Here is a 26,777-nt window from a genome sequence, read left to right as displayed (position 1 = left end):
GACTGTTAAGACTGGAACCATTTTGTGTGTAGCCCAACTAGGGCTCAAACTCCTGATATTTCAGTAGAACTGATTGAAAAAATTTTAGTACAATCTAATTCACATTTAAATAGTACCAATTTTGCGGCGCCTGGGTGGCTCAGTGGGTTAAAGCCTCTGCTTTCAGCTCAGGTCATGATCCCAGGGTCCTGGGATCGAGCCCTGAATCGGGCTCTCTGCTCAGCAGGGAGCCTGCTTCCTCCTCTCTCCTCTCACTCTGCCTGCCTCTCTACTTGTGATCTCTGTCAAATAAATAAAAATAAAATCTTAAAAATAAATAAATAAATAGTACTAATTTTATAGCTTTAAGAATCTTATGGCTTCTTCAATTACCTTACAATAGACAGTCTTATTGAATGTTTAATTTGTATAATCTTTGTGAACTAGATGAATACGCTAATCTTGATGAGCCCTGAGTAACAGATGGATGTGTTGAATCTATATTGCACACCTGAAACTAATACAGCACTCTTATGTTAACTAGATGAATTAAAACTTAAAAAGTGTCTAATATTCATGTGTCTCCAACAGAAAAATCTTTTTAAAATAATCAGACTGCATCAAGTTTCAAAAGTTTATTCATTAAGTTCTTAAAGAAACACAATAGGGTACTTACAGAGACTGGTTACTATTCTTGGTGAGCTCACCAAACTAAATTTCTCCATGTAACTGAAGGAAAATACTGTGTTTACAGTAAGATATGAAACAACTTTCCTTATATAGCTATTTTCAGATTGAATCTTATTGTTTAATTCTTGTCTCTTAGGTGATTCCAGAAATCAAGGTCCATAAATTTGTTTGGTTGAAGAGATAAGAAATTTCAGTGGAATGGGTTTAGGAAATCTGACTTCTATCTTAGCTGTCTCACAAATAAATGTGTAATGATGGGGAATTTACTTAACCTTTCTGAGCCTACTTCCTTATTTAACAAGACATAGTTATTAAATGCCTATTAAAAGCCAAGTAGTTGCTAAACACTTAGAGATCTAACAGTGAACGTAATGAAGGCAGTCCATGCTTTCACAGACTTCAAGTCTGGCAAAGTGAGGGGTTTAGGCTAAATTACTTCTAACACCTGTTCCAGAGTTAGTATTCTATGATTAAATTGGGATTATATTCATATGTTCTGTGGTTTGAGGTTAATACAACAATGATTTTCAAATGACTTTGACAAAGCTGTAAAATATTAAATATTTCCCATACAAATACTGGTAAGATAACTTTTAAATCATAAGCAGGTTTTACATATTTATCCATAAAGTGATTCAACTATGGAATGATGCATTTTTAGCACTATGAAATCAATGTCTTGAAATCATTTTTCCCTTTCTATAATCTTGAGCAAATTTTGTATAATCTTGAACAAATTTTCTTATCTGAAGTTTTTCATGCATTCAGGTATTTTGCATGATGTCTGATGTGATCGGTAATAAAGGTTGCAATGAAGTAGTAGCTATGATCATAACCCTAGAAGACAAAAGAAAGAAATGGTAAGATATTTACCAGTCAGAAACATCAATATTAAGGATGTTAAATATATCTCTCAAGTCACTTCAATTTCTTGTAAATCCTGAAATTATTACAGCATGAGGAAGGTTTATAATCAAAATCAAGCTTATAAGTACTTGTACTTCAACATTTTCACTGAACACTACAAGAACAGCAAAAACAGAAAGAAAAAGAAACACGGCATAGTCTAGTTTCTAGATGCTGCCATTAATATGCAAAGAGAGGAAATAACACATTAGCTAAATGTACAGTATAAACAGGTGATCTTATCAACAAGGAATAAAAGAATTTAAAGAAGTCAGGAACATAAGCAAGAGGTTTCAACTCACAGAAGAAACACACTAACATCAGTAAGATGGAAAATATTAAAATACAAAAAAAGCACACAAAGACAATACAGAGAAAGAGCAAAAATCCACCAAAATGGTTAAACATTGTTTGGGAAGTCAAACACAGCCATCATAAGTCTACTTAGGAATTTCACCTCCTACACAAGAAAAGCATATCGCATCTTTATTCAAGGAAAAAGGAATAATTCATCAAACCCTGACATCCCTTAGCAATAAACCACACTGGGTAAAGTCAGTAAACTATTTTGAAAATTATTCTGAAACAGAGAGAAAATGTAATAAACACATCTTATGCTATCTGGTTAATAAAAACCACATCTAAATAAATGGAGGAGATGCTTCCTTGGGGTGTCCTCTGAGTATAAGAAGACACTTTCAAAGGAAAAATAAAAAACGAAGGTGGGAAAAACCTAAAGGGGTTAAACTCCAGGTAATTTGGGGGCGGCCTCCCTTCCAAAACACAATGAAATGTGGATTCTGCCCCAACACCTGTGCACGACAGTCCCTAACGTGACCGAGTCTGCCAACCTTACTTAGTTTCACAGTTTAATGTAGTGCACAGTTTCAGGCACACAAGGGATAGCTACTACTATTCTAGTTATTATTTATTATTATTATTTTATTAGAGAGGTCCCAGGATAAAACAAAGTTATGATTTTGAGCTCTCAGGAGTGTACTGCAAGATTATGGTATATTTTTATCTAAGATACAAAGCCATTGTCTGTAACTTCCATAGTGATATTTAACAGAAGATCCACTTTTACAAGAAAGTAGAAAATGGCCTATCCTAACGTACTGAGAAAGATTTTTTTTTTAAGAGAGCGAGCATGCGTTACGTGAGCAGGGGGTGGGGCAAAAGGAGAGAGAGAGAACTCAGATTCCCCACTGAGCACAGTGCCCATTGGGGGCTTGACCTCTCAATCCTGAGATCATGACCTGAGCTGAAATCAGAGTCAGATGTCCAACTGACTGAGCCACCGAAGCACCCCAAGTTTTTTAAATGTCAACTTAAAGGCAGGAGAACACATTAAACTACTGGCATAAAAGATGCTTATATATTTGAGTTAATTTTGTCATTCTTGATTGGTTCTCCTGTTCTATTTATTGATATTATTACATGGGTTAAGGTCCTTTAACTGACTTCTTTGAGTTGGTATGCTGTGTTTGCTAAGCAGCTTGTGCAATTCCACAGATTCACTGACCCTGGAGGGAGCCTTGGTTTTGTCTTGTACCTCCCACTTTAAATGGAAAAATCATCAGTAGCAAACTCTCTTAGAGTATAAAAATAAATGAACACATTCTTTCAATCTTTCCTGAGCTCTCAAAAAAAGCAGCAGTGCCTCAGCAGTATGATGAACACTTACTCTAACAAACCACGTTTTCTCCCAACTTTTTCTAGACCCAGTTAGAAAAGCTCAGATATGAATCCCTGGGTTATTTAGTTTCTTCAGGATACAAAGAAGACCCCTGAAAGGTGCTCACTTGTTTATTTCATAAGCACATCCTGAGACTCTATGTGCTGGATGACTGCGCTAAGCAGGAGCACCCAGGGACACAGGAGATCCTTGCACTTCTGGAATTCTCAGCCACGTTCCTACTATTCTCTAACACGTATTGCAGTGGCCAAAAGAGTCTCTGAGTCTTCGAAAAGGGCCTGAGACTTAGAGAGGAGGGATAGCCTTGCTTCAGTGTTGTTTCTGGAAGTTTCTGTCAGGTCACTGAAATCTCTACCTCACAATGTAACTTCAATGAACTGGAAATAAGATATATGAAGCTTCGAAGTAAGATCTGATCTTAGAACGCTATCAGAATTATGCTGTCTAGTGCTTTTTCAATTTAGGTTTGCTGAAGCCAAAACAGGAAAAGAAACATTCTATGAGGTAACAGACAAATATCCTTATGCACCACAGTTACCTCGCAATTATTTTTCGGACAGTAGAGTATAAAAATAGACGGTGAGCACTTAACACCAAAAAGAGGTAAATAAATCAAGTTGGGTAAGTCATGTACATGATTGTAATAATTCTCGATCTTCCTCCTTAGTTCACATATAGTCCCTGTTTTTCTCAGTCTTCTTAATGCTTCACAGCTCCCATTTCTTTTTTTTTAAATATTTTATTTATTTATTTGACAGAGATCATAAGTAGGCAGAGGGGTAGGCAGAGAGCTGAGGGAGAAGCAGGGCCCCTGCCAAGCAAGGAGCCTGATGTGGGGCTTGAACCCAGGACCCTGGGATCATGACCGGAGCCGAAGGCAGAGGCTTTAACCCACTGAGCCACCCAGGCACCCCCACTGCTCCCATTTCATAAGGAAAAACAGTTCTATTGTACTTATACGCCAATGATATGGCAGATATGACTCTCAGACCCGAGGTCATCTGAAGTCAGTCAAAGTTGGTCTGAAAAACTTAAAGGCAGCCTCTCCAGAGCCATGCCCTGTCATGTCTACTCAGTTGCTCATTCAATTCCAACTTTGGACCGTGTGGTTTGCTCTTAACCTGTACTTGCCGGAAGGAAAAGTGAACAACAAACTGTGTCTGACCTAAAGATTGTGACTAGTAATTTCAATACTTTCCCACTTTTTTTTTTTTTAGAACTGAATGTTTTGTCTTGACTCATTAAATACACCCAACTGTGTTTTTTTAGTTGCTTAGGATATAAGCATTTCAGATATAAATAAGTTGATTTATTTTGTTTCCCTCAAAGAATTTCATCAGTATTTTACTTCGATGCTGATTTTATAACAAACTCCAGAGACCTTTCAGTCTTTGCTGGCAGGCTAAAACTTGATTGTTGGTAGTAACAACAGAATTTCCTGGCACCGCCTCAGGGGAGGAAGAGGCATCCAACACTGCTGGTGCCAAGAGACGACTCGGGAAGAAACACGGTTTATTACATTACGTATAGCTATCGTTAATGTAGTTAAACACACTACTTCATCATCAAATTTGTATGTTTGTATGTGGATTTCTCAAAGTTGGTTATTGACTAAAAACTTGTAATTCTGGTAAGTGCTTAAATAAATCTAAGAAAATACTATTACTTAAAGATGGACATTCAGAGAAAACAAGATAAATTTAATATATTGGTTTTTGACATATTTTCCCACATGATCTATATATACACACACATATACATGTAAATAAATATAGCATATATATGTATGTTATTTACATGATCAAAATATTAGGGAAATTAAAATTTATTATTTTATTATACATATAATCTTATATATACTATATAATTATATATAATTATATATAATCTTATATACATAATCTTACATGTTATATATAATATGTATATTATTTACTTGATCAAAATATTAGGGGAATTAAAAAAACAGGGAGACTGCTGTGATTTGTTGTATAAGTTAGATTGCAGGTTATATATGAATTCTCCTTGTGTTTGCTAATTCCATGCTCCTCAGGAACACTGCTTCACCTTGCTTGGGAATGGTTAGACTGATCACAGGAGGACATGCATTTCCATTCAAATGATCTTGCTTCCAATTCTGGTTCTACTGTAAACTAGCTGTGTGACCTTAGATACATTAATACTTTTCTGAGCCTATAAAATACACAGAGAGGAGCCATATATGCAAACCTATGGCATACATCACACTTAATGGGGAAACACTGAAAGCCTTTCCTCTAAGATCAGGAACAAGACAAGGTGCCACTTTTGCTACTTCTGTTCAACATAGTACTAGAAGTCCTAGCTAGAACAGAGGGGGCAAGAAAAAGACATAAAAGGCATACAATCTGGAAACCTATAAAATCATCTCTGCTCATAGGTGATATGATCTTATATGCAGAAACCCTGAGGATTCCAAAGTAGTAAGGTACAAAAGCAACACACAAAAATCAGCCACATTTTTATACACTAACAATGAACAATCTAAAAAGAAAGTTATGAAAACAACTGTGTCATTCCACTTATATGAGATACTTAGAGTAGTCAGATTTACAGAGAAAGTGGAATGATGGTTGCCAAAGGTTGGAGCAGGGAAGAAGGAATAGAAATTAGTGTTTACAGGTATAAAGTTTCAATTTTACAAAATAAAAAGTTATGAAGATGGATGGTGGTGATGGCTGAACATTATGAATATATTTAGTAGCACAGATGTGTACATTTAAAAATAGTTAAGACGGAGGGGCACCTGGGGGGCTCAGTTAGTTAAGCAACTAACTCTTGATTTCTGCTCAGGTCATGATTTCAGGATCCTGGGATGGAGCCCTGTGGGGCTCTGTGCTCAGAGGGGAGTCTGAGGATTTTCCCTGTTCCTCTCCCCTTACCCCTCCCCCTGCTTGTACTCTTTCCCCACCCCCAAATAAATACACAAAACCCTTTTTTAAAAAAAAGCTAAGGTGGTAAATTTTATGTATAGAATTCTGACACAATAAAAATGTAGAGGAAAAGAAACAAAAAAAACCCACCTCAGATAGACAGGACAGCAATGGTTGCTCATTTGGTCCCATAAGGATAAAATGAGCTAATGCTGTGAAAACGTTTTGTAAACCGAAATGTACCACACTACACATTGACCTAGATTTAGCTGGACATATATCATAATTATACATTTTAGATCAATGTGCCTGACACAGTACCCTAGAACATGAATAAAATGTTTTTTAAAATCATAATCATTTGAAATTTACAGTGTTCACTTTTTCATCCTGAAATATTTTGTTTATATTATATTCCAAAGCTTGGGAATAAGGAATTTTAAAAAACTAGAAGTAGAGTTTCTTTAATTTAACAATTTAGCATTGAGGTACGTAGGGAGTAGAGAGTCAACAGTCTTTTGGTCAAAGAAAACTTGCAAACCAATTGAAATTCAGTAATTATTCTTAAACCACAAAAAATGCCATGCATCACAATGGATAGATTAGCAACTAACTCAAACAGTATAAAGTGCCTAAGTGTTCGTGAGACAAATAGTTCACAGCTCCTGAGGCTAAGATGTGTATATAAAGTGAAGAGTTATTAAGGTAGAAGATTCTACTTGCTATTTACTGTGTAAACAGCTCTGTGTCAAGACAGACACAGCCAGTAAGGCTCTTGAAGTCATATTCAAGCATGAAGCTTCTTGTTCTTCACTGGTTCTATGGTGGGACAAAAAATTATAAATACTTTTCACTTCTGAAAGCTTTCCTCTTCCTGTGGGATTTGATCATAGGTTAGTAAGAAGGCTTTCACTTTAAGTGTCTTGTTGTAATTAAAAAATTCCTTACTAGAGGTAGCTTTTCAAATTCTGAAATATAAAGTACTGTGAAATCTTGCTTATTTATTTATTTATTTAGAAAAAGGGAATGAGTGAGTGCGGGGAGGGGGGTGCAAAGGAGAGGGAGAATCTCAAGCAGACTTGGAGCTGAGCACAAGCCAGACATGGGGCTTGATGTCACAACCCTGAGATCATAACCTGAGCTGAAATGCAGAGTCAGATGCTTAACTGACTGAGCCATCCAGGCACTTAGAACAAGCTGAGGTTTCCTAGTACTTGCCTCTTGTAGTCTAAAAACAACAGGGACTTTCTTTTCCGTACAGGCAGATATGAAGTTATCAGGTAGTAACTGTCCATCTGTAAGGAACTGGTCATCTTTCCCTTGATCAATCAGTATGTCCAGCTGGGAACCTGGGTAGGACTTCACAAGGTGGGTAGCATCATAAGCCTAGAAAAAGAAAAATATTGAAAAATAAATTTGAAAGTGCCCAGAAAGATGTTCTTTAAAACAGACTGCAGTAAAACCAAATAGAAATTTAACGTTATTTAAGCTCTAAGGATGATTAAATCTGAAAAATGCTTTCTTGTCTTGCCTGGTTTTTATTTATGAGGTCTTCAGAAATCTATGCCCCACACTGATAGCCTCTTCTTTACTTCTAAGCAGTCCTGGGCCAGTGGCAAGAATTCTGTATCTCAGCACTCTTCACAGAATAAACTTTTTTCTTCTAAACCTTTGAGGTTCTTAATCACCTCTCCACTCCAAAAAGAACAAAAACAAAATTGTAATTTTTTATCTTTATAAATCCCTCCACAAATTGACTATTTCTTCTAACTTCTTTATTTATATCTTTTTCTATTTCCAGATATTTTCGATTTCAAATAGTCTATTTTGTTGCCTCTTCTTTTTGGCTCTAATTCCAGACTTAAATACATTCAGCCTTCTCTTCTGTGGTCTGTTGAATAGCACCAAATGTCTGCTGTCCCGGTGAGCTTTCAGGAAGATTTAATTTAAATAATCTGAATCATATAAACAGCCCCTCACATTTGTTATCTAAAGAGCTGCCACTAGATACAAGTGTATATTTTACCATCCACCTTTAAGTATTCTTGATTATTAATATATATTCACTACCCATAACTTCTATGCACCAAATAAGACAGGCAAAACCCCAGATTTCCCTTCTAAAGTATTCTGTTTTTTAAGATTTGCTTTCTTTAATCTATAAGGAGACAATGGAAGGGGATCTATAAAGTCTAACTAAGTCCAACTAGTGCTAAGTTCTGTGATTTCATACTTCTGCATGGCCTCCTTATTTCAACAGTAAATTAAATGACAGCCTAAATGCAACATAATTAAGATGGTAAAATCAACTGCTCCTTAGAGAAAAATTATATAATTAGATTCCTTTATAGGTTACCTGTGCCTCTACCTTTCAACCCTTCTTTCTTCCAACCAGTTCATCTTTTTCTTTTTCTTAAGATTTATTTATTATTTGACAGACAGAGAGAGTGAGAGAAGAAGTTCAAGCAAAGGGACAGAGAGAATCCCAAGAATACTACTTGCCGAGTGGGGAACCCAATGCAGGGCTCTACCCATAATCCATGAGATCATGACCTGAGCTGAAATCACAAGTCAGACGCTTGACTGAGCCACCCAATGACCCCACCAGTTGGTCTTTTACCCAACTCCCATCAGAACCTAAGCCCCACGTGACTGAGAAAGGTTATCAACTTCGTGACCTAAGATCGCAAACTCCACACAGGCTCTGCACAGTGGCAAGGACCCTAAACACCCAAGTGCGTGCACTGTCAGCTCACAAAGTACCTAACAGTAATCACTTCCTGCATTCTTCCACTGTAATACAAATCTAAACATTATAAAACTTTTTAAAAAATATATTTTATCTATTTATTTGACAGATAGAGATCACAAGTAGGCAGAGGCAGGCAGAGAGAGGAGGAAGCAGGTTCCCTGCTGAGCAGAGAGCTGGATGTGGGGCTTGATCCCGGGTCCCTGGGATCATGACCCGAGCAAAGGCAGAGGCTTTAACCCACTGAGCCACCCAGGTGCCCCTACAAATCTAAGCCTAAACAAAAACAGAATTCTAGTCTGATGACTAAAGATTAACCCTCCAATTTGTAAGAATTTTAATGACCCATCTTAAATAAAATTAGGATCCATGTGTGAATGACCCTGAACACACAACAGTAGGACAGAAAAGCCTTTTTCTTCCTTCCACTTAAGTATTTTCTATTTGTTAACATGCACATGATGAATGAATGCATTTGCAAAATATTCAAACTCTTGGCAATGTTTGCATTTCTGCACAAAAGTCAAACAGGTCTCGAGAGAAAGAGCCATTTTTTTAATTTTCATTTTGAAGCATCTGGTCCCCTGCTTGAAAAAGCAATCTTGTTATTGGGAATGCGCACATAAATATACATCAGACAATATCTATTTTTAAAGACTTTAAAGCCTGGAATTTAAAATCCAAATCTGAGACATGCTGGATTTTGAAAGAGATATGTGAAATAATTAAAAGGCTAGGACTCATGCTTCCTGTGTACATGGTTAATAAGAGGAAAATTCTTAAGTCAGCAATAAAATGTGGTATTTTCTGGCAGTGTTAATTTAGAAACAAACATAAACATTAATCACTCTCAGAAAAAAGAATGTAGTTTCAGAACATCCACCACAATTCAATACAACTAGGAAATAGGGCTTTTTTGTTGTTGATATTGTTCTATGTATATGCTTTTGTTAATTATCTTAGCTCTGGATCTTTCAGTGAGTTAGGAATAGGAATAAAAAGTCTGTGGTGTGTAGATTTTTCACAGGTTTGAAAACCTAAGAATGAGTATGAAGACAGCCATCCCAGTACCTACCTTCCATTTACTTTGATCTGTTCCCAAATATCCACTAAAGGCTTTTTTGCCCCAAGGACAGAGCACTGGGTTGCAAATGGGAGCAAATGCCGACACAGACTTCAGAAAGAAAGGAAATTTAAAAACAAGTTATATTTTGCAAAAAAAAAACAAAAAAAAACGAACATTTGCAACTTACTTAAAAACTCAGAAGTTCATCTGCATCTTGCTTATAAACTGACTTGCCATGAAAACTTCCCTGTGAACAATTTTCTGTTGGCTAGATGAAGCACTCAGATTGCATGCCTCTCCATTATACAGCTTGTGTGTGTTCCGTTAAAAGAGCTAATTAACCATATGTGCCAACAGACTGTAAAGCAATACCTTACATTTTTATTAAATAAGACACAAACACAAGTTTGTATTTTTTCTACTCACTTTTTCCACCTAAAATTAATGAGTAGTACTACAGAACCGTTTATAACCACCTTTGTGAACATGTTATTAAATCAGACACACATTTTTTCTCTTAAGCAGGGCCAAGAAAGCACTGAGCAAAGCCCTTAAATGTCTGTGTTCTATGCAGTCCTGTTTTTCACTGGATAAGTGGCAGAGATGGAACCGTTCAGTTTCATTACCATTCATTTCATTACCAAAGTATGTGTTTATCAATGTCTACTACCTTTTTTAAAGGACAAAAAACACCCAAATCTGATTTTCTCCCTTGGATGTAATAAACTAATTGCCTTATGTACAAAAAAATAGAAAATAAGGCTTTAATTTAAAAACCTACTGTCAAGACATGAATTAGCTCAACTTTTATAATAATGCCTACTAAGAGAAAAATATCTGGTGTCACAATAAGAAACTGCTCTAAGAAACACTGTCATTTCTCAAGGATACACCTGAAATGGCTAGGACGTTCTTTCTAAAGGAAGGAAATGCATTAAAGAAATCTTGAGCTATCTGATAGTCCTGGGATGTTAAAGACAGACGCAGTCCTGAGATTATCACTATTTCATCGTTTCCTTTTTCAACATGACTGTAGGCAGCCCTGCCCAGGAGGGCATTTTACATATGGTGGTTATTCCAACTTGGCTTCTTTAAACAACAAAAAGAAAAGCTACACAGTTTAAAATAAATGAATGGAAAGACTGAGTGTTATTTTCCAGTTAAGCTGCAATCCAATTTTCATCAGAGGCAATGAGAAGAGAGAATAATTAAACTGTTACAAATCATGAATATCTTCTTCTACCTCAGAAAATCAGTCAACTTTATGAAAAAAAAAAAAAAAAGCCTAGAAGACTACAGTTTGAATAGAAGCAACAAAAATTGTTTTATCATATTTCTAGTAGACCAACTGTGATAGAATTCCTATACTTCTGATTCTGGAGCATAGAATTGTGTGGTCAAATTTTATACTCTTCCCTTATAGCCCCTTGAAACTCCCAACGCTAGGAAAGTTTAGTCCCAGTACTATAAAATAACAATATCTTAATTTCACTCTTCGAAAGTTCCTGACTTGTATTACCCAAGAGAAATACTTGTCCCTGAAAGCTTCGGTAATCTTACTTTGTACTTTCCAGGATTCTTCAAAGCACAAATCAGAGCTCCATGGCCTCCCATGGAGTGGCCAAAAATAGACATCCTTTGGGGGTCCACTGGAAAATTGGCATTTATGAGCCGGGGAAGCTGGAGAGAATTTAATAGTGTGACAAAAGGTATGAAAAAAACAAGTTTAGACTTTTTCAAAGTCATATAAAATAATTACACAATTAACACTTCCAAATCACAATCTCAAAATACTATGAGCTAGGGACGCCTGGGTGGCTCAGTTGGTTAAGCAGCTGCCTTCGGCTCAGATCATGATCCCAGCATCCTGGGATCGAGTCCCACATCGGGCTCCTTGCTCGGCAGGGAGCCTGCTTCTCCCTCTGTCTCTGCCTGCCATTCTGTCTGCCTGTGCTCATTCTCTCTCCCTCTCTCTGACAAATAAATAAAATCTTAAAAAAAAAAAATACTATGAGCTAATAAAGATGGAAAAAAAAAATCTCAGGTAGAGAAGGATTATTAATATATCACTGGAAAAAAGGAATCCTCAGAAAGCAAATTAAAGAGGATGATGCAGAAAGAGCCTTTAAAAATGCCTTAACTTTTGGCCTAGTAATTTCATTTCCTGGCATCTATTCTAAGGGAAAAGTCCATAGCGAAAAAGAATTATACATACAGTCATTGTAGTAAAATTTATTGTGATAAGAAATATATGTAAATATGTAAACATCCTACATTAGGGGAAACTAAAGTATGACATGACAGAATATTATGCAATTATTATGGCTATGTTACAAATAGAGTACTCAAAATTATCTATTTTATATAACTAAAAAAAAGAACAAGATGAAAAAATTTTACAACTGTATGAAAACTGGTCATACAAAAAAAGCCTAGAATATACCAAGACATAGTTATTATTTGGGGCATGGAATAACGTGTGATTAAAATTTTATATTATTGTTTCTGGGTTTCTATGGTATACATATTGATAATTAAAATAATAAAACTTAGAAAAATGAACAAACTGCACAAAAATATTATTAACAGAAGCAATATTTACCCTTACCCTTTCTAAATAAGCTTTGGTTAATCAGTATAAAATATGTCTGAATAAACCAGCCGCTAGAGTTTTTTCATATATTGTTTTCTGTGTATACTCTGGGTAGTGTACATAGGTATCAATATAATTATTACCCTCTTTAAAATTGTACTTAATATTAATTTAAACCATAGTAAATAAGATTACCATACAAGGAAACTTTGGAATGTTCACCAACATAATCAATAAATCTGTACCAAATAGATTCACCAGTTCCATACCCTGGTTTAAAATTCTCAGGACTAGAGGGACCAAACTACTGGCAATCGTCGATTAATAAATACAATGAAATTACCTCCTCAGTTACATAAGAGTACATTCTGTAGTTAGTCTTCCAAGGATCTTCAGTGGCATCCACATAAAATCCAGCACCGGTGCCGAAGTCCCAGCTCTCATCTTCTCCTTTAATACTGCAGCCCCCTAGCAAGGACATATCCGTGGTCTCATTTACTCCATGTTTAGTAACACTCTTTTAAATGAAACTGACAGTTCATTTGTATTTGAGCTGTTTACCAAATATTGCAGTTCTCTGCCTTTTGGGGCACATTCGCCCTGGCCCTCTTGTCCTTGATGGGACCACGTGACTAGTTCTAGCCAATAAGGTGCGAGAGGGAATACCCTTCCAGGCCAGAGAATTCACTTTACTAAGGTCAGGCACACTGGCTTTCTTTGCTGATGAAGTGCCCTCCTATGTATTCTGAATATCTGCTTCTTCACTGTTTACCTGTCGAAGGATTATACCCTCTCTCTATTCTTCTAAAACGTGTTGAGATTCCTTCCCTGAGGACCCTCCACTAAGAGAAAACTTCTTTTCTCTTAGAAGGGAAGGGAGACAAATGCTTGTGCTCAGATCACTATCTTGCACTGAAAACACTTCCTATGAACTTTGGAATCATTCCATTATATTTCCCCTATTTATTCATCCCTCAGTGGAATTTTCTTATAATCTTTAAAAATTTATTAGGTTTTATTTTATATGCTTGCAGGTGGTTAAAAAGCCAACTATTAGGACTATTAATAGAATTATAGTAATATGTAGTTTCAGGAAAATGACCTCTTCATGATATTCAGTACACTCATCCACGAACATGGCATTTTTCCATTCATTAAAGTCTTCGTTTAGGACGGTTAGCAAATTTTATATTTCTTTAAAAAAACAAATCTTCGCATTTTACAAGTTTATTCCTAGGCATTTAATATTCTGATGCTATTCAGAATTAAATTTTTTATTACATTTCTAATGAGATAAGTCTTGCATTGGTGTATATGTCCTGTGAAGGAAATGCACTACTTCCCAAGGCCAGCCACTTATCTTCCAGATAATTTTAGCTCCCATTTAATAAATTATATTTCCTGAGACTTCTAGGGTCACAATGTAAGTTTTAACTCTCTAATGGACTGAGCTCTCAAATATTTGATAGTTTCATCTCTCTAAGGGCAAGCATGCTAGTTATTCATATTAAAACCAATACACATTAAACTGTCTGGTGAGCAGATGAGAAAAGACCATAATTTTTATGTGACAAGAGAATTAACCTATGGAATAGAAATATTTTTATGCATTTTGGCACTAGTGCCAATATGATATATTAACTAAGCTGCTCAGTCTATTTTGCAGTGTCTTAATCTACAAAATGGGAATAGCAAAAAAACTCTCATAAGAGTGATGTCATAAGCAAGATTCACAGTGAGGAAAATATAAAGCATGGTATTTTAGAGTACTGATATCATCTGAAAGATTAATAGAGATAGTAGCCAAAAAATAAAATAAATAAAAAATAAGGTAATATTACATTATACCACTTATGACTTAGTCTAAAAGATTTGTATTTCTACAAAGGACTGAGAACACTTACGAGGGCTGGTATCTGGAGCAATGATGATGAGGCCATGTTCGGAGGCAGCTTGCTGATAACCGGCCTTTGATATAAAATTCTGTTCTGTGCAAGTCAAACCTGAGGATCAGAAATAGTATTATCTCATGCTACCCTGTGAATGGTTTATAAGATGTAAACCTTTTATAATGCAGGAAAAGAAGCTCATTTGGTATTATTAAAACACTTTTTTTTTTTTTTAAAGATTTTATTTACTTATTTGACAGAGAGAAATCACAAGTAGATGGAGAGGCAGGCAGAGAGAGAGGGAAGCAGGCTCCCCGCTGAGCAGAGAGCCTGATGCGGGACTCGATCCCCAGACCCTGAGATCATGACCTGAGCCGAAGGCAGCGGCTTACACTGAGCCACCCAGGTGCCCCTATTAAAACACTGTTTAAAGAAAATAATTCTAGGGGCGCCTGGGTAGCTCAGTGGGTTAAAGCCTCTGCCTTCAGCTCGGGTCGTGATCTCAGGGTCCTGGGATTGAGCCCCGTATCAGGCTCTCTGCTCAGTGGGGAGCCTGCTTTCTTCTCTCTCTCTCTGCTTGCTTGTGCTCTCTCTCTCTCAAATAAATGAATACATAAAATCTTTTAAAAATAAAAAAAATAATAATTCTAAAGGAGACGATAAAGTTCCCTTTCTCATAAAATTTACAATAATATTAATCTAAGAAAACTATCTTACGTTAAATGCTCCCACAGCTGTCCTTTCAAAGTTACTCATTAAAGTTTCAATTATCGAAATCCTTAGGACCAAAGATATTTGGGAATTCAGAAATTTTCAGACTGTGGAATGGCAATATGGTGTGGAAGCCAATGTGCTCAACCCTAGTGGAGTGTTGTCAAACATGCTAATGAAACACGTCACTATTCCTGCATCGAAACATAAATATTCATGATAAGTCATCATAATACTGTAAATGACTCAATTTTTATTTTTTTATGTATGAGTAGTCCTCAGCAACAAAATTCAGCCTGATCATCTCTGTATTCCTTGCTATTTTAAGGAGAAATGGTCACCATATACCTTCCTTAAATTTTCCAGCTATTTCTGCCCTTTTCCCTAGGTATAGCCTTTTCATTCAAGTGATGGAAGAGATGACTGAATCCTCTCATTACAGAAAGGCCAAGAATAAACCAGCAATAGATGGATGAGCTAAGTATCATATAACCCAATACCCTTTTCCCAGTGGCCAATGCTAAATATCCCCCTAGATCTGATAATTAGTGATATCAAAGCTTACTAGTATGCACAATGCAGTATGAATTATGTATGAGACACTTTTATAGTTTCCATTTATCCCCTAGCGGCCAGCCAGGGGCTGATGAAATGGTTGCTAGTGTAGACTAAATTAATACATGATTACAAGATACAAAGTTACAAGTATCATCGGATGAAGTGTTCACGTTTAATGTTAGGATGCACATACTTTCACGAGTCCTGGCAGGAGAACAAAGTCCTTGGTTGTCCATAATGTTCCTTCCTAGTGCATCTTCCAGAGATACAGATGCCCCATCATGATGGAGAACTACCCCAAATACTGATAAAAGGTCAGTGGTCTTGATGACCTTAGTATAAATGTATTCAGAGGCAAGGTAAAAGGGTAACAAAAATGGGTTTTGGATTTCAGACAGGATCTGGTTCTAGATTTGTTACTCACTTACTGGCTAACAAAAATCAGGCAGGTAACTTGAATATTCCGAGCCTCAGTTCTTTCATTTGTAAAATGGGGATAATATTGTTATGATTATCTCATAGCATGTCTGTGAGGACTAAATGTGATAATGTAAAAAGCCTTGAGTCATGTCTCAGACCCAGTGCACAGTGTCTTACACTTGGGAAATGTAAATGTTTAGCAACCAGAGAAAAATTCGTCTTTTTTTTTCTAGTCAAAACACAAATTCCTTGATGAAGGTATTAGGAAATGAACTGCAGACTCATAGAAATGAAGATAATTCTACTAGCAGAATTACTCTCAAGAATATAAAGAGGGTTACTAATTAATATTAGTATTAGTATACTAATCTTTATCAACTAAGCTTACTTTATATGAAGAGCTTTGGGGATTTTTTGGCTAACAGTTTACTGAGGTAGAATTCAGAAGCCATACTATTCATCCATGTGAAGTGTACAGCTGCATGACTGTTGGAATACTGACTATTATGGAACACTACCGCTATCTAATTTTAGAATATTTCTATCACCCCAAAAAGAAAACCCATACCCATCAGCTGTCACTTCCTATTTTCTCCTAATCCCTGCCTCCTCAGCCCTAGGGGATTAGTCTTTATGGATGTTTGTTTTGGACATTTCACATAAATGGAATTTAACACTATGTCATCTCTTGTGGATGGCTTCTTTCACCTAGCACGGTTTCAAGGTTCACCCATGATGCATGTCGCATCTATGAGGACGTCATTACTTTTTGTTGTTGAGCAGTAATTCCACTGTGTGGCTATACCACATGTTACTTATTTAGTTAGTTGACAGACCTTTGGTTTGTTTCCACTTTTTTGCTATTTTAAATAATGTATAACGTAATATATGGACATTTTTGTACAAGTTTTTATATGGACACATATTTTCAATTCTCTTGGGTATATGGCTAAGGAAGGGCTGCTCTGATGGTCACCTTGACTTGGGAGATGCAAACCATGCCATCATGACCATCTTTTAGAATTTCAGTTTGGAAGCTTTAATTCAGTTGCCTTAGTAATTTTAGAAACATAACAATTGATGTCAGTCTCTCTGCCATTGTTTTCCTTCACCTTATCAGGAAATTAATATCCTGAAATTCTTTTGCTATTATTTCTCAAGTGTATATAGTCTGACAACCTTAATTTTTTTTTTTTTTTTTTTTAAGAAAATCAAGCCTTAGGTTCCAAGGTCTATGTTCTTCAGAATCTCACTATGGAAACTGTCCTGTCATGTGATATAAACAAACACAAATTCTGTTTTTCACTCACAAAGCTCAGATGATAGGTCTTATTATTCTAATACCTCCTACACAATATCCTGGTACTTCTGATCTAGGTTATTATACTTAGAGCCAGGAGAAAGGACTCCGGCAGCTGTCACCAGGAACCACATGCACAAAGAACAGCGGGAAGATTAAATACAGCGTTGGGCTGTAAGTCAGAAAACTTGTTCACTCTGTCATGTGATACTGGTCAATACATAAGTTCTCGAGGCCTGTGAAACCGTTACCTATTCTACAGATTACATGCCTTTGATGGCCACCATCAGTTACACAATACTGTTTCTAAAACAAGCATGCACTTTTGTTCTTGTTGCTTTTGGCAATACCCAATGCTCTTCCTGCAAAACCAGTTTGCTTTTTTCAATCACAGAAGTGGGCTGTTGGTAACAATCAGATAGACACTCAATGTACCTTTTATTTATTTTTATTTTTTACTTTAACAAAATTTTTACCTTTTAAAATGAAATGTTTATTCTCATTTTAAATGACTGGTATTTGGGGCTCTTCCTTGGGAATCTCCACGTAAGAGAGGATTTATTAAAATCCAAGCTATAAGCAATTTTAAAGTAACATGAATAGCACTCTATGACATAATTCGTTATCTATCAAGTCTCTCCTTATGTTTGCTTCTAAAGATAAAATGCCAAAAATGTTTGGTGAAAAAATTAGCAGATAGCTTCAAACTACTGGTGGCAAAACCTAACTCTCTCATAATTCACTCTACAGTCTTTAATATTCACCACTGATTAAGAAGCTTTAGTGTTCTTCTGTGATTTTCCTGACTGTTACCAGAGAAGACTGATGGAGTCCAATTAAAACATGCTAGAGAAGACTATCAGAAGTTACCTGTCTACAGTTTCTAATTAGCATATCAGGGGTATTCTGGTTTTACCTAATATTGTTCTATTTGAGTGGTAAAATCTCTACAAACTTCAGAAATTCTTAGCTAAGTACAAATTAACTTTTCAAAGCTCTCGCTATTGAGTCCAGAGTTTTCCATTCTCTATTAAATTACTTGGTTTAATTTTAAAAGAAGAGAAATAAATATAATTCAGTAGGTCTGAAATTATTCTCAGGATAAAGTAAGAGTAGACTCTAAGTGGCTCCTAATGTCTTTTACAAATGGTTCAGCAAGCACACCAGTAAGTCAAGATAAAAGAGTAAGATAAAAAGAAAAAGGAACTCCTTCCTAAAACTCAAATGTGTAACACTTACCAGACAGCCAATACAGTGCAGGGCATTTTTCAGTTTCTGCCTTTGGTGGTAAGTAGATACCAAATTTCATTTTGCAGCTCAGTTCAACACTGTAATTTTAACAACCAAAAAATTTTTAATTTAATTTAATTAATAATAAATAAATTAATTTAATAAATTCAATAAATTTTATTAATTTAATTAATTTAATAAATTTTTATTAATTTAATTAATAATTTCAATTTTAATGACAAAAAAATCAATGCCTCTCACTGGTTAAAGACAGAAACATAAAATAAGTGATTTAATGTCCAAAATCAGTAATTCCATCAACATTTAAGGAATATACCTTGGCCCTTAAAGAAAAAATGGGGCCAAATTAGCATACTGATCTATTAACCAACCTGGGTCTTTGCTGTGCATGGCACATATTTGGGGGTGGAGGGGAGATAAATTAAAAGAACAAATATAGTGCTCGCTTTGGCAGCACATATACTAAAAAAAGAACAAATATAATACCCCCAATGTAGCACCAATATTACTAAAAGAAAAACTGCTTTTGTTTATAAAGAGATGTGTGAAATAACACGGTTTTATAAAAAATAAATCCTAAAGATCTTGTATCACATGTTTGTTCGTGGGGACTGAAATGTACCGTATCTTTAATTTGTTCTTTGCCATTAATACCTTACTATAATCATTAATATCACAATGAGGTAATTTTGATAAAAACCAGAGCTATTTTTCCATGTAAATGGTAATGTGTATAACAATTATCTTCCATGGGTCTATTTAAGAAATCAAATAGATGGAAGCAGAATGAGAGATACCTAAAATTTTATCTTCTTGGTAGTTACCTGTCATGTTCAAAAACTTTCTGCAACCCTTCAAAGCACTTGTTGCTGGAAATCTCCTTCAATGCCATTCTTCCTTTATTAGTAAAGATTAATCTCATTAATTTCTAGAATATTCGTTCCTGAAAAATTTGAAACAAAACTGTTTTCAGATGAATTATCCAACATACAACTGTTTTTTGTTTTTTTTTTTTAAGATTTTATTTATTTATTTGACAGAGAGAGATCACAAGTAGGCAGAGAGGCTGGGAGAGAGAGAGGAAGGGAAGCAGGCTCCCTGCTGAGCAGAGAGCCCGATGCGGGACTCGATCCCAGGACCCTGAGATGGCAGCGGCTTAACCCACTGGGCCACCCAGGCGCCCCCATACAACTGTTTTCTACTGAGACTATTTTTTTCACTTGCTAATTTTCCCTGATAAATAACATTAAGAAACTGACTCACTTTCGTGTATACACTTATGCTTGTTATGCATTTTAGGAAACTTTAGTATGTCAATCCTAATTTATCCAGTAGTGTAACAAGTTTTTTCTTTTTGTGGACTGCCCCAAATTCTTTTCAGAAAGAGGGAGAATATATACTAATTAACTACTGTAGCTCAGAAGATCAAAAATTGTTAATAGTGGGGGGAGGGGGGTTGGGAGAAGGGGGGAAGGTTATGGACATTGGGGAGGGTATGTGCTTTTGGGTAAATTGGAAGGGGAGATGAACCATGAGAGACTATGGACTCTGAAAAACAGTCTGAGGGGTTTGAAGTGGCGGGGGGGTGGGAGGTTGGGGTACCAGGTGGTGGGTATTGTGGAGGGCACAGCTTGCATGGAGCACTGGGTGTGGTGAAAAAATAATGAATACTGTTTTTCTGAAAATAAATAAATTGGAAAAAAAAAATTGTTAATAGTTTACCTGTCAACTGTAGCAAAGGAATCAAAGAATTGGTCTTAACTCCTTATTGCTGATTTTTTAAAACAGGAAGAAAATGATGTCACCATAATGATTTGGTAACATTTATTGGGCATCTACACTGTGATCACCATTTAGCTATATGCGCACCCAGATCGAATTCCTTGTGCTATAAGAGTGTTTCTGAGAAAGTGATGCCCAACTTTTAGATTCAACAACTCTCCTTTTAAAATGAAGCGACAAGGGCGCCTGGGTGGCTCAGTGGGTTAAGCCGCTGCCTTCGGCTCAGGTCGTGATCTCAGGGTCCTGGGATCGAGTCCCGCATCGGGCTCTCTGCTCAGCAGGGAGCCTGCTTCTCTCTCTCTCTCTGCCTGCCTCTCCATCTACTTGTGATTTCTCTCTGTCAAATAAATAAATAAAATCTTTAAAAAAAAAAAAAAAAAATGAACCGACAAGTAAAACATTGGTGAATTAAAAGTGCAGCTTATCGATGGGAAATTTTGAAGTCTGGTAATTCTTTTCTCTGAGACAAATCTTAAATGTTCATAAATAATTTTAAAGGTAAATGTTAAAATACCACTCGTTATTAATTTTTAATAATACAAAAAAAGGTCAGTAAACTATCCTTACCAGAAGTGCCTGCTTAGCGAAGAGGAACCAGCCTGTTTCTGATGTGTATCCCTCAGGAAGGATTCCCTTCCCCTCCTCATTATAAATCAATTAGTCGTACACACGAAATAGAAAAATCCTCAGACACTATGGATAGGTATTACCACTCTTGTGGTCTTCTCTGTGAATAAGTTCCACACAATTTCTACTGACATTATCAGTAATAGTATATTGACCAGTTGTGGTGTTAGGGTTACTTTAAAAAAAATACATAACAATAATCTTAAAAAGTTAATCTTGGAAATGTCTTTGCGAAATTCTAAATAAGATTAGTTTCAAGCCTACATTTTAGTAATTTCCTCAGTAAATCTAAATACTAAATACTCAGTAAATCTAAATATTTAGCTTTGCATTGGAAAGCTGGGATTTGAGCCAGGAAGCCTGACATCAGAGCCCCTACTTTTCACTGCTGTGCTCTTCTGCTTCTTTGGAGGGTCTTTACATATTCTCTTCTTTAGAGGCTCTGAGAGTGACTATTAAAATCCTATTTAATTCATAGGATTAGGGTTTACGATTACAGAGAAATTACCTTCTATTCACAGGTTTATGCATTTAATCTGTAAGAGATCAATTCGTAACAAACTGCTTACAAAGGTTACTAATTATTATTAACATCAGCTATTCTTGCTCATGATCCTGGCTTAAATAATACCTGAACACACACATGTAATATTAACATACTTACATGAGATGAAGGAATAGAAATTTTTTGCTAAATTAGTCTATAAGAATGTCCTATTTTCTTAATTTTAGTAAGGGATATGTCTGCTTTCCCAAGCCATGGCACACTGAGTATATATCTAGCACCTAAGAGATAACTAATAATTATTTGTTGAATTAATGAATAATTTATGTTATTCACTTCTGACTACCAACTATGTGAAAGTTTTAAAAATCAGCTTGTCCTTCATCTTTTCTGTTCTATGCTTTGTTATTTATCTTTTTTAGTAAAGCACTAGTCTACTTCTACTTTTTTTAATGTGTTTTAATTAAAATTCAAAATCAAATACTCCCCATTTGGTCAGAGAAAACCAATTTAAAATGCTGTGTGTTCAACTGATAGAACAAGCTGAAAAAAACGAAATCAAAGATTTTGAAGCTTTTCCCCCTCTAATCACCCATTTTAGAAAGGACCTTTGATTACAAATCAAGAAAAAACTTAACACACACTCAATATAAATATGACATGAGCTAAGAACTAGACACACAATGATATATGAAATAACATACTAGGTGACTACATTCTTCATTGAAGTTTTTCTATGTGAAAAATAACATATTTTAAAGCAAGTTATTAGCTTTTTCATCCAACTGTCAAAGTAACACCTAAGAAATAAAACTTAAATTTACCTGATCAATTGCTATTTGCTTTATTTGCAGGCACCAAAGGATAGATGATCCTGAAAAAATAAAAAAAGGAAAGACCAAGTGGCTTATAAACAGGACATACTTTTCACAACACAGGTTACACAGACATGTGCAGGGCACAACACATTCTGAGCAGAGACATTTTCTTGTCTTTACCCTGGCTAAGGCAGCATGGCAAAAGCTGAGGGAACAGCATCACTCCAATATCTCAGCCCCTAATCTAACTACCTTGAGAACCTATTTTGCCACAAGGCAGGTCATTCTGTCAAAAACTTCTGCTGGACTAAGATCCCTATGAAGAAAGTTGTGGGGTGGGGGGGTGCCAGGGTGGTTCAGTGGGTTAAGACTCTGCCTTCAGCTCAGGTCATGATCTCAGGGTCCTGGGATGGAGCCCAGCATCGGGCTCTCTGCTCAGCCTGGCAGGGAGCCTGCTTCCCTTCCTCTCTCTCCGCCTGCCTCTCTGCTACTTGTGATCTTGGTCTGTCAAATAAATAAATAAAATCTTTAAGAAAAAAAAAAAAAAAAAAGAAAGCAAGCTGTGGGTTTTTTCCTTTTTAATTAAACAGAAAAAAATTTTCAAGTGTCATTGTTAGTATGAAATATAATCAACCGCTGATGGGGAACAAAACAGGAGTGGGGGCTAGAAGAGTAGAGAGAAACAGAAAGCCTTGAGCTGTCTGGCTAAGATGTGCAGATGAACAGGTCGTGCAGGGAGAAAAGAGGGAAAAGAAAAGGACTTCAGGACTGCTGGGCTGGCAGGCTAGAAAGGATGAACTGCTGAGAAAAATGAGAGGGCTTATGAACGACATTGAAGGAACTGCTGCGACACTGTAAGAAACAGAAACTTAGTACATATGAAAGCCTGTCACTATCATTTGTCTGTCGGATGTCTTATTTCGGTTCTTGGATATTTTGTAGGAGAAATGGACTGAAAGAGTGGGGCAGAACAGCAAAACACCAAACAGATCCCTGAGTGGGGCAGAACAGCAAAACACCAAACAGATCCCTTTCTCAAGAAAAACCCCAAACAAAAACAAATAATGACTTCATAATGACAGCGGGTGTTACACAATTTTTCTAGAGAGTCAATGAAATGAACAGCAGTATTTTTCAGAGAAGAAAGGTTTTCTCAAGTGCACTGCCAAGCCAATCAGGTAAATAATTAAAGAGAAATCCACCTTTATTCATGAAGCATTTATTCCCCCAGAAGGCCAACTTGTCAAAATCTTAGTTTTTCTTTTCTTTCTTTATTCAGGCTAAATGCCATCCTCTTCCAGAAATCTGTGTTCTCTATATATTCACCCATTCTTTTTTTTTTTCTTTTGATGAGCCCCAGAAGGTGTCTATCTCTTCCTGTGTTTTGTCCCATTCTTCCTGACTCCTTGGACTTTGACCCATTTCTTCACTTTCAGGGGTCTCACTCCACCAGCTCTTACAACCTACACAGGTCTCCCCAGCATCATTGGATTATGGCCCTGCTGACCATCACATCTCTGTTCAAATCCTCTCTTCACAGAAAACTTACCATCTGGGTTCTTCTACTCCTCCCATCTCCCTTTCCTTTTCTCTTCACAGGCACTCCTTCCCTAACTCCCATTCCCTATGTTTCAACCACATTTCCTAAGTAGAAGAACTGAAATCTGCATCTCTAGACTCAATCATGCTCATGCATTAGTGCCAGAATTCAAAGGTCTTGCTACACCCTTTTACCAAGATATGCCACCAGTTAGTAAAACTCAACACATCTAAAACTAAGTGTGGGGGCACCTGGGTGGCTCAGTTGGTTGATTTCGGCTCTTCACTCAGCTGATTCACTCTCCGTTTTGGCTTAGATCCTTATTTCAGGGTCCTGAGATCCATCCCCACGTAGGGCTCTGCACTGGGTCTGGAACCTGCTTAAGTTAAGATGCTCTCTCTCCTCCCCACACTCTGCCTCTCAAAAAATAAAAATAAAAAATAAATTTAAAAGTAAGTGTCTATCTCCCACCTTCAAACCATTTTTTTCTTCCCTTTTCTTGACTCTCTTTTCATCCATGCCTGTCTTGCACAATCTATGTGTAAAATCTCTTCAAGTTACCACTGCTTTGAATTCCCACTGCCACCAGGCTAATTATACAAAAGAAGTTAAAACTTCGGCTCCTACTTTGTTTGCCTTTTGTATGTCCCACTAAAATCAATCCTGCATGGAAGCTGAGGGCTTTATACACATAAGCTTACCGTTTAATGGATACCTATACACATTACATATTCAGGCCTAATGCGGCCTACATGCAGTTGTTAAAGTCATTTTGACTTATTTTTAAAAATTGTGATAAAAAACATATAACATAAAATTTACTGACCTAACCATTTTCAAGTGTATAATTCAGTGGTGTTAAGTATATTGTCAAAATTAAAAACGTGGTTAGCTTGCGCACATCACCAGCAGAGGAGAAATCTTGGCCTTCTCCAAGCTGTAGCTGCTGCTATAGGTGTAGAAGGAATCCCACTCACCTAGTGGTTTAAAATCACTAAGTCACTGAAATGAAATTTAATGTGAATGAAAGTCACTGAAATGAAAGATAACTAATTATAATTTTATTTCAGGTGTGATGCCATCGAAACTTCCTAAAATTGAAACTATGAAGAACTGACAGAAAGATCAAGATGAAGAAAACTCCATATATACTTTGGTCATATTTTAACCGTGTCAAGCCACTATCTCTTTTCTTTTATAAAAATTCACATGGCTGGCCCATAGAGAAATTTTTAAGCCACCATGGAGGAAAAAATACAGCACCCATGAACACCAAACACCTTAACTTGGCTTTCAAAATTGTCTCCAATGGTCCCACATTATTTTTCTGGCCAAACTTTCTACTATCTTAAGTCACTCAAACTCAATTATGCAGAATCCGAGGATAGTCTGGATGTTTCTACCGGGCAGCTCTATTCAATGCCATGGTGTTAACAGTTTCAGAGGAGGTTCTAGAGCCAGACCCTCCAGTTTCAAATTCTGGCTTCACCACCTACTACTACTACATGACTTTAGACAAGCTAGGTAATCTTTCTATGACTCATTCCCCAACTATAAAATGGGAATATAATCTGACAGAGTTGCTCCCGAGACTAAGTGAGTTAATTCATTATCGATTGTTAACACTGCAAGCTACGCATAAAAATGTTAGTTATAATTACTCCAGCAACCTCGAATGCCTCCACAGTCCGCTCGGCAACGCCATCAGGCAGTGACCTCCAGGCGCCACCAGAACTCGGACAGCATTTACAACACGAACAGACTAACAAAGGGCTTGCACGTGCGTGAGCTGGAGCGGGTTTCCCCGGTTCCCGGGGCCCTGAAACGCGCTCCCGCAAGTGCTACGACCGCCCTGGGCTGTTTTTCACTCAACTGGGTACAGAGCTACTTCATGCGGTGGCGATCGGGTCAAAGGGCGGGACAATCTGGGCAAAATGGAAAGAGCTAAATAAACGTAGCGGGTTCGGAGACCGCAGGCCCGAGCGCCCAGCGTTACACCAATGTGGAAGCTCGGGGAAGGAAAGAGATTCGGCCCGAGGCCTGCGCTTGCAGCCAAGATCCTGGCCTCGCCGCCCTGCCCTTAGCCTCCAGCGTCTCTGGGTCGCGATCGGGATCCGGCCCGCAGTTCCAGCGATCAAGCCCGCTCTACTCGCCACTGGCCTCAGCGTCAGCCCCGACCAGGCCCCGCCGGGTCCCGGGTGCAGCCAGAGCCGCAGACGAACCAAGGATACCCAAGGTTCTACCCCGACAAAGTCCTACCTCGGCGACTGGTGGCAGCTGGAAAACAAGCAGCACCCAGGCGGCGCGGGAAGGCGGGGCCTTATCATGGCCGCCGGGAGCCCACGTTTGGGGTCGCCCAGTCTCGACCCCGCCCCCATAAGGCCCGCCCACTTTCGGGTCCCACCCCCTGCGCTCCTTCTCCGGGGCCCCGCCCCAGATGCGGCTCCGCCCCCAAGGCTCCACGCTGCCTAACCAAACACTTCTTGGCCCAATCCTTTAGAGATCCCCCTCTTGCTGCTCCTGGTGTGGACTTCCCCATCGGGGACCAGCCTGCCCCCGCGGGCTCAGCCTCTTCCCAGAGGCCTGAGGTCTGGCCCCAGTTAAGTGGTGGAAAGCACTTCCAAGTAGTCTTTGAGATTATTTTAAAACAAGATTATGTTATAGTGTCTGGTAGCCCCCAACCCATAAATCTTTCTAGTTCACCTTCTTAGCTGGAGTTCAGCAAGCATCATTTTAATTTTTTGTTTATTTTTTATTTTATTTTAATTCCAATGTAGTTAAC

At 37.3% G+C, this 26,777-nt stretch overlaps 1 protein-coding gene across 2 annotated transcripts; it reads right to left on the bottom strand.

The window, feature by feature from the left end:
• Window positions 1-599: 599 nt before the first annotated feature.
• ESD (esterase D) lies at window positions 600-26,354 on the bottom strand. Of its 2 annotated transcripts, XM_044249737.1 has the most exons (10): window positions 26,255-26,354; window positions 22,462-22,511; window positions 19,548-19,666; window positions 18,712-18,800; window positions 14,499-14,597; window positions 12,938-13,062; window positions 11,562-11,681; window positions 10,011-10,109; window positions 7,405-7,572; window positions 600-1,506 (listed from the first exon to the last, which is right to left on the bottom strand). In XM_044249737.1, the coding sequence occupies exons 3-10, from the start codon at window positions 19,643-19,645 to the stop codon at window positions 1,426-1,428; spliced, it is 879 nt and encodes a 292-aa protein (XP_044105672.1). In that variant the 5' UTR covers window positions 19,646-19,666; window positions 22,462-22,511; window positions 26,255-26,354; the 3' UTR covers window positions 600-1,425. The 2 variants fall into 2 exon arrangements, with proteins under 2 accessions (XP_044105672.1, XP_044105673.1); XM_044249738.1 differs by lacking the exons at window positions 19,548-19,666; window positions 22,462-22,511; window positions 26,255-26,354 and adding an exon at window positions 19,521-19,539.
• Window positions 26,355-26,777: the final 423 nt, after the last annotated feature.

This window comes from Neovison vison, chromosome 5, assembly GCF_020171115.1.
Source record: "Neovison vison isolate M4711 chromosome 5, ASM_NN_V1, whole genome shotgun sequence".
Lineage (NCBI taxonomy): Eukaryota > Metazoa > Chordata > Mammalia > Carnivora > Mustelidae > Neogale > Neogale vison.
This window is presented reverse-complemented; position numbering and strand designations above follow the sequence as displayed.

What these genes read in the sequence shown, in the direction of transcription:
- ESD (XM_044249737.1), bottom strand. Translation starts at nt 19,645, where the DNA reads ATGAGATTAATCTTTACTAATAAAGGAAGAATGGCATTGAAGGAGATT. An exon ending in TGCTCCAGATACCAGCCCTC is followed by an intron (nt 13,063 to 14,498) that starts GTAAGTGTTCTC and finishes TGTCCTTGCTAG; the next exon opens with GGGGCTGCAGTATTAAAGGA. An exon ending in ACTCTTATGTAACTGAGGAG is followed by an intron (nt 11,682 to 12,937) that starts GTAATTTCATTG and finishes AATTCTCTCCAG; the next exon opens with CTTCCCCGGCTCATAAATGC.